The sequence below is a fragment of the Diadema antillarum genome, unplaced genomic scaffold (genome assembly GCF_040938485.1).
Source record: "Diadema antillarum isolate AM-2024a unplaced genomic scaffold, OU_Dant_1.0 scf00000167, whole genome shotgun sequence".
Lineage (NCBI taxonomy): Eukaryota > Metazoa > Echinodermata > Echinoidea > Diadematoida > Diadematidae > Diadema > Diadema antillarum.
In genome coordinates, this window is record NW_027271056.1 from 4,196,925 (window position 1) to 4,210,355 (window position 13,431).

At 34.5% G+C, this 13,431-nt stretch overlaps 1 protein-coding gene across 13 annotated transcripts in view; it reads left to right on the plus strand.

Moving 5' to 3' along the window:
- LOC139722581 (uncharacterized) overlaps positions 1-13,431 on the plus strand; it is an 87,961-nt gene that overhangs the window by 64,960 nt on the left and 9,570 nt on the right. For 4 of the 13 annotated variants that reach the window (XM_071633872.1, XM_071633873.1, XM_071633874.1 and 1 more), the window contains 6 exons: positions 750-855; positions 1,510-1,616; positions 2,261-2,359; positions 6,705-6,800; positions 9,852-9,947; positions 11,211-11,306. In XM_071633872.1, coding sequence (XP_071489973.1) covers positions 750-855; positions 1,510-1,616; positions 2,261-2,359; positions 6,705-6,800; positions 9,852-9,947; positions 11,211-11,306 — 600 coding nt within the window. Of the gene's footprint in view, positions 1-749; positions 856-1,509; positions 1,617-2,260; positions 2,360-4,030; positions 4,727-6,704; positions 6,801-9,851; positions 9,948-11,210; positions 11,307-13,431 lie in introns of those variants that run through there. The other 9 variants (XM_071633878.1, XM_071633879.1, XM_071633880.1 and 6 more) reach the window with 5 other exon arrangements.

The following is a 13,431-nucleotide window of genomic DNA, read 5'->3' on the forward strand; positions in this document are numbered from 1 at the left end:
AGGAACATCAGTGTTGATATTTTCTTGAAGTTTTGGAATTACAAGCGGAGACACTTATCTATTCTATCAATTGAGTTCGTAGAGATGGTATTATATTTATCTGTCATATATCTTTATGTACCTTCACAAACATGACAAAATCAACTAACTTACTAATACTGCAAACTGTGTGAGAAGTTTTCCTATATAGAATTTCTAATGTCATCATTAGCTCTCTTAGATTGTGCCAACACAGAGGGAAAACTTTATTAAATGCAGTGACTAGAGCCATGCATGAAGCATAGCTATATATTTCTCTTCAAACAAATGGTATGATCTCTGTGAATGTGATTTTCTGTTACATTGTGATTTGTAATGACATTGGAAAATAAAATTAATTTTCACTTGCATGTTAACACATACATTCCTTCTCTCTTCAGGCTAGATCCCAGCATCAAATAATAATTGTTCAAATGGTAAAGATGGGTCTTTCAATCAGCATTTGATGAGACAGACAACTTTACTGAATCCAATTGTTTGTTTGTCATCTTTCTGCTCCTGTACAGCCTCGTCGTGTCTTAATGCTTTTTCATGAAGACAATTTGATGTTTATTTTTGTTCTTTCTCTACACCAGTCAGCACAATCTCTTGGATGTATTCTTCTACATTTAGATACCACCGAGAGTAAGTTTGTGTTACATTAACTCCACAAAATACAGCTTGTGACACAATGTCAAAATGTATTACATTGTTTTAAAACAATTTTGCAGGCCAAGATGTCGGCAGTCAAGCCAAAGGTTGGTGGAACAGTTTCACCAGTTGCAAGGACATCAAGTGCAGAAGTGAGGTCTGGGAAGTCATCACCAAGAAAATCAGGTATTTTTTAGCAATATATCTCCATAGCAGATGAATGGTGATGCATCATCTCTTTTGTAATACCTTTAATGTATATCAGCAATTGAAAATTCTTATTAAATAGTGTCAGTAAAAGCTCAAATAATGACTTTGGTATGTATAGTTGGTAATCTTTGATAATATAATGTGCTTAGAGGTGTTCTGGTTCTGCTCATATGTTCTGTTTTGCCTATTTGTCTTCACCTCATACATTTTTTTTTTGAATGGTATTGAAGGATGGTACAACCAGATATTGCCTCACAAGAGATAACAATTCAGTTATTTCTTTATCACTTAGTTTGTGATTTTGTTGATACAGTATGTGTCAAATAACTGTTGTATTACATAGAATAGGGAACATTTCAATGAAACACACCAATGCCGGTCACCTTTTGGTGTTAGCTGTGACATGCCAGAAACTCTTACTGTCCTACTTGTGTTCAAACCTGCCACTAGTAACCAAAGTATTCTACCAGAACCAAAATGGATATGAACTCTTCCAAAATGAATTGTTTACTGTCTCACCGTCTTTTCTATGTTCATGTCAGGTAAAATAAAGCATGTGCAATTAGATTTTTGGCTTCATTTCATCTCTACTCAACCTCTCCTCCCCCTCCCCCCCCCCCCCCAACTCAGCTGATGGGGACTCACCTCGTCTACGACAATCTCCAAGTAGGGGTGGATCTGCAGCATCCAGGATTGGTTCCCTTGACAACAGCAAACACACACCTGGTGGAGGAAATGTAAGGCTGCTGCCATTCTGGACATTCTTTAGATAATAGCTAAATCTGTATTAATCCATAAAGTTGCAGAAACCACATTTCTTGGGGTGATGCTGTGTCTTACTATCTTGATTTTTACTATTGCAAGTGTTTCATGAGGTATTGTGGGTAGATATATTATGTCCTTTAAGCCCTTTGGTTTTCTTGTATATTTCTAAAGCTTCTTCATTGCTAGATATATAACTGTTTCTTAATTGGCAACAAATTTTAGAAGATCAGTTTCTGTTTCTCTTGCAAACTGGTATATGTCATTTGAAAACATATTTTTCTTTAATGCACAGATCTTTTTAATTAGTTTCCTGACCCCAGGATAGTATTTGTCTAGGACAGTCTGTTCTATATGGACTATAATATCTAACTTATAATTAATTCAGAGATCAGTTACTGATTCAAATTCATAACATCATCTGTCAATTGCTTAAAATGTATTATTTACTACATAGACAGTATCCTATTTTGTTTCACAGCCAGCTCTTAGTATCAGACAAGTTGTACATTAAAATAAAAAAATTACATTTGCATAAAAATTGTACAACCTTAATGTTTCAAGAAAGTATTTCCATATTTCATTAACTGATGAAAAGATGATATGTCTTCATCAACAGGTAAAGATTCATACTGAGAAGACCGACTACAGCAAAGTGCAGTCAAGATGTGGGTCAATGGGTAATACCACACACAGAGCCGGAGGGGGTAACGTCAAGGTAACTATTTCTGAGTATAGAAAGAATCAGAAACTTTGTTTTCCTTGCAGGCTAGCTTCTTTGTAAAGGCTTCATAGCAAGAGATGCAAAATGGATGACTCCTTTTTCCTGGTGGTCCTCCCAGAACGCATATGCCATAATAAATGTGTTTCCTCTAGTATATAACCTGTGTCACAGTATTAAAAAGACACAAAATGATATCATTGTTTGTCTCAAGACATTTACCACTCTTACTATTTCATTCAAATAATGACAGATGAATTGATCTGTTTGAAATATATTCCCTAATAGCTTTCTTGTTTTCTGCTTCACTTACATTTTCTGTTGATAATGTTTTTGATGCAGGTCGGTGTGATCCAGGAAGTTATGATATTCTGACCTGAAAAGCATGTGATATGTCACATTCTTTTGTCACAAATGTTGTTCGGGTACTTTACCTCTACTTGTTTACATCCACTATCACACTGCCAAGAGTTGACTGACACTATTTCCCTCTAAACGTTTCTCAATACCATCCAAGCATCAAAACATAGCATGCTAAGTTTATGACATTTTACCAATGAATTTAAAATGTCAGTTTTCATCAACAATTACACATTTTGAATGACTTGAATGGATTGCAGTACTTTTGTGTTTCAATGTGTGTCTTTTTTTCAGAGTTTAGGAATTTCATGAGATCATGATATGCTGACAATGTGATTGGTGTTTTGTATGAAATTCCATACTACCACTTCATCGCATAATGTGTAGAAAAGTGCTTGGATATGCCATCCATTAACCTGTGAAGACAGAATTCTCTCACAAGTCTTTGTAACCATCATCAGATCACTGATCACAGCCATCATGTCTGTATCTGTTATTTCATGGCATTAGAAACTGTTGTGAAGTTTGAATTGTGTGCAGAGCATGAAAAATTTTAGATATTAGAGTTACCAGCAATGGTTGATTTACATGCTAATTTAACCACAATGACCTGTCTTTATAATAAGCTTTATCCACTTTTTTTCTCCTCATCAATGGTGATTAAAGAGGAGAATAATCACAGATGTCATAGAATAAGTCATAATACCAGGGAGATCTTTAGATAAATGCTGACACCGATGACAGAAATGAATGTAGTTTTCTTCCGTTTAAAGTAAAATCAATGAGTGTTGCACAATGACAGCGAGACAAGTATTTCCTTTACAAACTGATAGTTACTAAAAAAGAAAACCCATGTGTTTTAAGGAAAGATTGTTTAATTTCATCATTCCTTTATGTATAGTTTGTTTCAAGTTGTTTTCTTTCAGCCAGCAATTAGAGTAATACTAATTAATTCAGATGAATTATGGTTTCATCTGCATTTACATGAATAAAGACAAATGTAGGTGATAGATAATGAAAGACAACAGCTATGAATTGAAATTGTGGTAATTAATCTGTAAAATTCACCCATGGTTTCCATCTACTGGTTTCCATCTGAAGCTGATGATAGTCAATAGATTGATGTGTTATCTTCACATCTCAGCACAGGAACATATAAAAGTGCCAAGGAAAATAGCAATTAATATTTATTTTGTCATAGCATGAGTTGAGCATGACTACTGATAGAAGGATGTAATTTTGGTGAGCTGATCATACTTACCACGTACTTGCTTACCCTCCCATTTCTACGACCCTGGATAAATCTAGATCTTTGATGAGAAAGTGGACTTTAGATCGCGGGCCAACAGTCGTGTTGGGTCCCTGGAGAATGCACACCACTCCCCAGGGGGTGGTAATGTTAAGGTATTGCATGTGTGCCATCAACTCACATCCTGTTTAAATGGATTGGTCTGAGGCAGAGTAAACTAACCTTAACACTAGGATTACACCAGGATCTTGTGTCTGCATCACACTAATAGAAATCCATCTGCCAAGGAGCAACCCTGGGCATTAAAGAAAAAAAAATCATTGATATGCTGGGTAGACAGCTAATTTTCAGATATGAACTTCTTTTTTTCTTTGTTATGTGATTTCATTGATACATTCACTCTTAATGTTTGGATTTGTTTTATAATTCAAATCATGTTTTTTTTTGCTTGCTCTGGCATTGGGTGACCTCCACACTGTTAAACAAATGTCTGTTTCAAATATGCAATGAAAAGGAAGTTAACTAACAGTTTAGTGATCTGCAGCACATTTCTGATCTTCATGGCAAAAATTAAAAAAAAAAACTAAAACAAAAACAGACTCATTTCTTAACCATGATTTGGAGACAAGGCATTATAATCAGTAGCATAATATCATAAACAGAATTTGACATACAAATTATTTCAGTATACATCAGATGGATTTCTCCAGTCTGCATGCTGTGAATGAAGTTCTAACAAACTGACTTGATTTGATCTTCATGACTAACCATTTAGTGTGCCTTTATGAACTGAACGTGTTATCAGCATCCTAAATCAATCATAGTGGTTTCACATAAACATATTCCAACAAATCATATATTCAGACATCCCACATATGTATTAGATACATATGTCTGAAAAAAAAGTGACTCGTTTAGCTTGTGAAAGTGTCATAAGTATCTTTCAATAGAAATAAAAATGTGAGGCACTTCAGAAAGGGCTGAAAGGGATGAACTAACTTTGTCGTTTTGAAAAAAAAAAACTCTTCTTTGTACGAAATTGTCATACACTGTATCACCAGAAATGGGTGAATTACACTAGAGTAAACACTTTTTTTTTAAAATTGCTTATTATATCTGTTATATTTACATCAGTTATTGGCAAGAAAGAATAATAGAAGGCACAGATTTCTAAGTAAATGTAAAGGAGACACCTACTCGTTTCCACATAGAAAAACAGTTTTATCTCATGCTGACACAACATGCATTTAGATGCATTGACAAGTAGTGAGATTACCAGGTATTTGGGCATTTTTGGAAAGGTAATCTTTACAGTGCAAGGCCATGAAAGTTTTAATTTGTTTTGATTAGAGTTATTTCCTGTACACCTTGATGTAAATTGCTGGAAAATCTCAATTATGCTAACTAGAAAAATGCAATTCAAGAAGATTATGAATAGCCATAAATAAAAAAAAATATGGCTAAAGCTTATGCATGCTACCAGAAATGATATTTTGGAACAAGCCATTAAGAGTATGATATTGCATAGCATCGAAATATGATTTTTTTTTTTTTTTTTTGCAAATGAATTCTGAAATCAATTTTTTTTTTCTAACAAAGTTTGTGGGTAATTTATGAACTTGTAGCTCTGATTATTTAAGTTTACATGAAAGAGAAGCCAAATGGCTATTATGCGCATACTATTTAAAAGCATTTCAGCAAAGTCTCATTTGCAAATGTGCGCCAAATATCACAAGTTTGTCTCAAATTCTGCAGTGTAGCCTAAAGCATTCACTGCAGCGGAAAGCTGAACAAGCCATAGAGATGAAAACATGCTGCGCCCTCGCATGAATGCAATGCACCATGGGATACATCAAGTGCACTTCATTGAGCTCTCAACCAACTGTAGTTCAAGCTGATTTGCTGTGTTTGAAACCGTGTAACAGTTTGTTTACCATGTCACCTGAATGTTACATGATATGTTGTCATGATGGAAAACTTTGTGATATGGTGCATGCACATGTCTATGTATTTTGTGCCACAGTGTTGCATATTTTTTGTGTGCATTTTTCTCCCATTGTGAACAGGTGTATACTCATCTAACTAAGGTCCAGAGGGTTTGTTTTTCCTTTATTAAGTACACTGGTACCACAAGTATTTTCCAACAGTAATGACAAGTGAGAATACAGGATGCAAGCTAGTAGCTGAGGTAACAAACAAGTATTCATTCATGTGAAGACATGAACATGATTTTATCACATCTATTGAGAGAGGTTTTTTTTTTTCTAAAGACAAGATTTTTTATACTCCAAAGTTTTGAACATCAATGCAATTGATTTCATAAAGTTCAGCCATTTTTACTGGAAGTGCTGCATGAGCATTTTTAAGCTTGTATGTATTATGCATGGTTTGTTCTATGGAGGTCAAAGATGAACAGGCATAAAACCACACACACACACACATACATCCACACATACACACACACACGCAATAAAGATTTGTAATATTTGTAATGATTATGGATTGGTTGTAAAAAGAAAAAGAAGTAGATATTGATTCTCACCTGCTCGCGATGCTTGCACACCTCATTTGATTGATGATTCCTGCCAAAGAAACAGTAAACTTTAAAAAAAATTATCTGTGTCATTGATTATTTTATGCACAAATCTGTATAATTTGACCTGACAATTGTACCCTCTCAATCCCATCATTTTGGGTCCACGGTGCCACACACCTTCACCCTACTCTTTTCAGATTGTCCACGACCCTGTCACAATCTCCAAATCAGCAACAAGTCGTGTCTGCTCTTTGGAGAATGCCCATCACTCCCCGCAAGGCGGGAAAGTCAAGGTGATTTTTGTAAAACTAAACCTGTCAAAATACCAGTTTAACAGTACATGGGTTCAATAAATGTAACCCGTGATGATGGTACTTTGATTGGTGATGACAAAGTTGAAATTGCATAATCCAAATTGCAGTGAATCCTTTTTTTTTTTTTGCATGTTTATGATATTTACTGCAGCTATATTAACACTGGCTTGATTTTTATTCACACCATGTATCAAAAGTCACAGTTGCTCGATGCTGCTCTCACATAAGTTTGAATCTTTTTCCATCAATTATATTTGTTACCAATGCAGACAAACAAAAACAAAAAGACTTCTTCCCGAATACATCAGATCTCATTTATGGTCACCTCTGACATTTTCTGCACTGCCTTGGACAGTACTTGCTCATCAAGCACTGAAAAATCGAATAGATCTGTGCTATGGTGGGCATGATGGAGAAAATGATAATATTATGAAATCTATCTTTACTATATCTTTATCTTTATCTATATCTTTACTAGATATCAACCACCTTTAAGTTTGTTTTTGAGCAATTCTCTTCATTTCTTTTTTCCTCCATGTGTGGTGCTATAGTTTAATATACATTCCCAATAAAGACGTAATGCAAGCAAAGAGTTAAAGAAAAATTGTATAACCTACCAGTACTCAATTTATTGTCAATGTTTATGTTGTTGGTATTAGAACCAAGAATTTCATCATGTATAACTCAGCTAAGCTCACCATTTATTCTCTTGTTCATGTTTGCATGGGTATAAATGCATGTTTTTGTGCTGATTTCCATGCAGTGAGACATTTAGCTTATGCTGCTTTTGTCAGTGTTAAAAGGCATGCTTTGTAGCAAGAGACCAGCTATGGATATCACACATATCACAATTGCTTATTAGCCCTTTGAATGTGCATAGGCACTGAGCTTAACTTGTCAAGTTTTTTTGATCAGCATTCAGTAATGCGTCTGAGCTAATGCCCCTCTCTGGTGTAGCAATGTGACTCCGTCCAATAGGAACATCATGGTGACACAATATCGAATACTGTAAAAGTGGATATTTTCGCGCGACCAATTTTTCGCACTTGGCTGGGTAAAAAGAGTTTCGCATGTTTTTAATTTCACGGAATCAAGACATTACGCACAGGAACATATGGCAGGTAAAAATATTCGCATGCTTTTATTTTTGCGCTAGTTTCTGGATGCGCGAAATGCGCGAAAATTTCAACACCGCGAAAATTTCCACTTTTACGGTAGATTATGGAAAAATTGGGTAGTCTCTTTTCATTGAGTGCAACATCTTACAATCAATTTTTTATTCATAGTAAAAGTTACTTAATGAAAAACTGAGTCAGGCATCCACATTACTAGTGGTATCACAAATGAATTATATGAAATTTTTCAAATTGGGCAATCTGGGTACAAAATGCAAATGACAGGTTCAGATTGTGTATTTCCCTTACAAGTTCATAATAAGAAATATTTTGAGGATGGTTTGATATAAAACAATGGTGAGATGGCATTTTATTGAACAAAGTTAGGCCATCAAGCAAAGATGAAAATGAAAGAGTACTTACTGCTACTCATGGCAGGCATGCACATGCGGCTTGATGAATTTGTTCATTCATACATCAGAACTGAAGATTTGAAGTATAGTTTGTCAATGTCATCAACAATGAAGGGGATCTGAAGAAATTTGTCATAGGTTTTTAACCATGTTCACGACTGGCAGCAAAAGTCTACAATTGTGAGGTAGATTGCAATCACTACCACAACATTTCAAATCCCAACTACAGGAGATATGCGTCATATGCATATTTCATATTATTTCAAATTTTCTACGAAACGAGCACTTTTGGGTAAGATTGCAAAGCGAAGATGGAGATGGGACTGACTTGTAAGTTCAGAATGCAGAATATAAAGTCAAAGAAGTATTCAACCCCTGCATAATAGCTTAGGATGTGCTTCTGCCAAGACTTCAATGGGCAAGAGTACAAAATAGTCCAATGATATCTAAAAGACAATTTTGCAGCATCATGTGTGGATGGGTGTGCTTTAACAGATTTAATTTTCAGTTTGGGATCACAATTATTTATCTTAAAGATAATGTTTACCATTGGGAGCAGTGACTTAAAATATTCCAGTTATCACATTTGATGCATATGTGTAGGTCAGTAGTATCACAAAACATCCTACCGTTAAAGACAAATTTGCAATAAAGCCTAAAATATAAGGAGATATCACTATTTTTCCTCAGTAATTAAACCATAACTGTTGATGGTTTATTCTAGAAACAATTCTATTATAACTATTGTTCACATTAAATTCAACAGTACTTAACATTGTTTATAGGCCCTACTGATTAACATTCTTACATTGGTTGTTTCTATTCCCCTAACTCACATTTTAGAACTATTTTGTAGCACTAAAGCTGTTTTTTTTTTTCCATCTGCAAATGGTGAATAATGCCACTGGGGGCAGCAGAATGATTTTGCTGTATCAGAAATGTATAGTTCACAGTCTCCCATAAGAGGACAAGTCTCTCTCTGAAGATAAAACAAAACTAAAACTAAAACAGAAGAGAAAATGATTGTGAAACAGTCATAATTTGAAAACCATTGGTCAAACAACCACTAAACAAAAATACAGAGAGAAAAAAAAAGTAAATTTATGTGAAACAAAAAAAAAAAAACAACAACACAAACCCATAGATTACATTTTTATCATAAGTAGTATCAATAGAGTTGATTGGGGTGTGGAAGTACATGTCACAGCAAAAGAAAATTTAGAGCCTAGTCATACTGTCAGTGCCTCAGCCAAATGCAGAAATAAATGTGACTTCAAAGATGCCCTCTTGAGTTGAGGTTAGATGTGTACATAAACAAGTGACCCCCTAAATTGTGAATGTATCTACTCAATGCTTTGTTTGCATGCATGAAATGTGGTTTTGTGATTTGATCCTTTAATCTGTTGTTCTTGTTGTCTCTTTCTGTCTGCTGTTCTTGTTTTGCATTACTCTTCCTCCATAATGCCAATCTGTGTGCCAATGCTCCGTGCTGCCCTGCGTAGATCCTGCACGACCCTGTGAATTTCTCAAAGTCAGTGTCAAGTAGAGTGGGCTCCATGGATAATGCCCGCCATTCGCCAGGCGGTGGGCAAGTTAAGGTGACTATTTTAGACCTTGGGTGACTTAAATCATTAGTAATGCCTGCACTAAAGTTAATATAGCTTGCTGATTATTTTCTCAATATCACAACTTTTCTTCAAGGGAAGTTGAAGCATTTTTGAAAATAATCTCACAGTATAATCACTTAAAAATTCTTTGTAAACATTTTTTTTCTCCTCTTCAAATGTTTAGAAGACATTCACAAGTTTTATTTACAATTTTTGGTAATGTATATGTAATCACAGCACTCCACTGCTGTCTAATAAAAACAGTGGCTCAAACTTGAGTGATTTGATTAAATATGAGTGAAAAAATGAGAGCACGATTGAGAGAGACTTGAAAGAAATCATCAAAATTCAACACAATCATGATTACCAAACTGTTCACAAATAATTTATTATAACCTTCATGACTACTTAAATTACATCAAATGGAAAAAAAATGACTCTGAAGTGTTGCTTGTTATCATAAGCAGAAAGTAGATTTTGTTTTAAAGCAAGATTGTGTAATTATTATGGGGATAGTTGGAGCTCAACTGTTTCTTTGATCTTTAAAGCAAAGTTATACTCATCCTTTCTTTAGATAAAATGAAAGAGTTCATGTTGCCATAGCAGCTGTGATGCAGGCTCTAATACTATTTACATATTTTATCTTTATTTCATTATTAGCAAGGTGATACAAACTGTTACTGTCAAATTTACTTAGGCCTTCTATTATCACTACACCAACTGCAACAGAAAACAAGTTGATTATAAGAGGAAATCTGCTCTAAACACTGGATCTTTGATCAATGCTGATTTAAAATGAATGTGATATCTAATTATTCTAATGTCTCCTGAAACAAGGCTTTTTTTAAGAGCTAGGGACAAATCAACTCATGTTCATACAGTTTCACAGTAAGGGTCCACTGTGCCATGAATAACAGTCCACTTCAGTAAGCTCTTTTTAAATACATGTTAAACATGAATTTCTGTAACAAGTATTAATCCATGCAATAAAACATAATCTTGAATGTAAACAGAATCTTAGTTACAGGCATATCAAATTGGTATAAAAGTAGATGATAGGTTGATATAATACTATTCCTTTTCCTCTTCAAAATATGTGAAGTTAGGGTGTCTGTAATTATGTACCATATTTTATATGTGTTTCCCTGTCTTTATTCATGGTTATTTTTCTTTATTTTTTGTCTTATTTCCCCCTTTAAAACTTGAAACATTATCTGCTCTCCATCTCAACGTCTTCCATCATTAAAAAAAAAGATCACAAACTCCCCCGTGGATTTCGGCAAAAGTGCAAAAAGTAAAGTAGGCTCACTGGAGAATGCTCGCCACTCGCCAAGAGGGGGAAACATCAAGGTATGATGTATCAACTGTAGCTAGAGTGACTGCCATTAGTTTTTGTAGAAACTTTGTTAGGCCCAAAAATAATGAAGCATGGCGTTTATCTCTTGTAGAACTAGAAAGTAACCACCTTGGCACACATCATAGATTTTAGTAGTACTTGTGTACGTCATATGAAACAACATCAAAGATTGACATCGCAAGCAGATGAATGCACAGAAAACAATATATAGACTGGTTGAAATAAGAAAGGAAATGGTAGAGATGAAAAAAAAAATGTTTGATTTTCAAAGTATACACTCAATATACTTGTCACTCCACTAGGTATTGGCCAGTAATCTTCTCAGCAATTTGAAATTGTGGTTCAATGTAATTACCACTGTTTCTTTAACCAACTCATGGTTTATATGACCAGTATGCTATATTGACTGACATGTGTAACCCCATATGGATTACTGAACTGAAATCCCATGTTCGTGTTGAGATTTGTCACTAAATCGGTCATGAATTGAGTGTTTTTCAAATTAAAAGAAGAAAAAATGGTTATAGATTTGTACATTCTTCTACATTAATATTTTTGTAAATTATAAAATAAAAACCATTCTATTACATGTAAGTGACATTAACAGTTTCACTGGTAATAATGGTGCTTGTTATGGTCTGTGATAAATGATGTAGAATGAGTAGGCCTATAATGGTACAAAAGGAAGTAATTAGCAATATAGTTCTTACAGTAGTAGTAGAAGTCGTAGTAGTAGTAGTAATAGTAGTAGTAGTAGTAATAGTAGTAGTAGTAGTAGTAGTAGTAGTAGTAGTAGTAGTAGTAGCAGTAGTAGTAGTAGTAGTAGTGGTGGTGTGGTGTTGAACTAGTATTATTGTTCTGTAGTACAGAATACAGTAGCATCAGTAGCAGTAAATGTTGCAGTATCATAATGGCTGGTGTATAGATACTCAAATCTACTTTGTAGTCAGATCTGTAAAATCCACCCAGATATGGTTTCGTGACAGAGTATTGGTCATAACATGATTTTCACACAAGGTAATCTATGTTCCATTATCTAATGACCCATATCAGGTTGTTCAATTTGACATCAATTATTATCATACCATTGGTATTTGTCCTCAATTGCTTGGTATCAAGATTCCTAATGAATTTATACAAATGGCATATGACATCAGATGACATTACATTACATAAGCATTATATAAGATTTAATTTTTCACATTTTTTGGCAATGAAATTTGGATTCTTGAAAGTTCTCAGACTCTTTGATCAAATGAAATATTTAATGTTATTTCAAGACATTGTGGCTGTATTGTAGCATGTTTAACTTTTAAGTCACGTACTCACTATACTCTTAGTCAATATTTATTAAAAACACCCACAATTCTTTGCAACAGAAGGATGTTCAACCATACTCAGTTTTTACAGATAACCTGAAAGTAATGGTTGCAGTGAATCACCAATAATTCTTGTTATATTTTATGAGGGGGGAAGGCCGTAATCATGTAGTGCTCTGGGATATGCTCATCATTTGGATGTTGTTTTTTTTTTAAATAAAAAAACTGTCTTGAAAGGTACAGATATCTCTGTACATTCTCTTTTGTTGAGCTGGTTATAACTTATTTCAGAGTGTAACCCACTTGATGTTCAGCAATAGAGTGAAATAGAGTAAAAGAAGGATTGCTAGATAAGGCTAACCATGTAACCAGAGGTGATAAAGTGCAGGAACCTCCTTGTGTGGTGGCAGTATAAATTAGGTGCAATGAATTTTATTAACCCATTGATCCTTCCCAGAGTGATAGTGAATCAGTACAGGTGCTATGCCTGAATCAAGACAGTATACAAGACATTTTCACAGAGTGCCAGAAATTAAGACAGGGAAACATGTGTTTCTTATATGTCATGAGAGACATGAGTTCATGGTTATGTTTCAAAGAGCTTTGAAGATCAGGGTTCAAAATACAGATAACAAAGATATGGCTCTTGCTGATGATTTGTCAGAAGCTCTCTTCATTTTCCAGCTTTAGAATTTGCAATTCCTTTCTGATTTTTGAGAGTATTTAGGCAGATTCTAGTTATCAGTTGCTTCTGTTGCATTAAATCTTGAGCTCAGGATCTTTTAGCTCTGTTGATGTG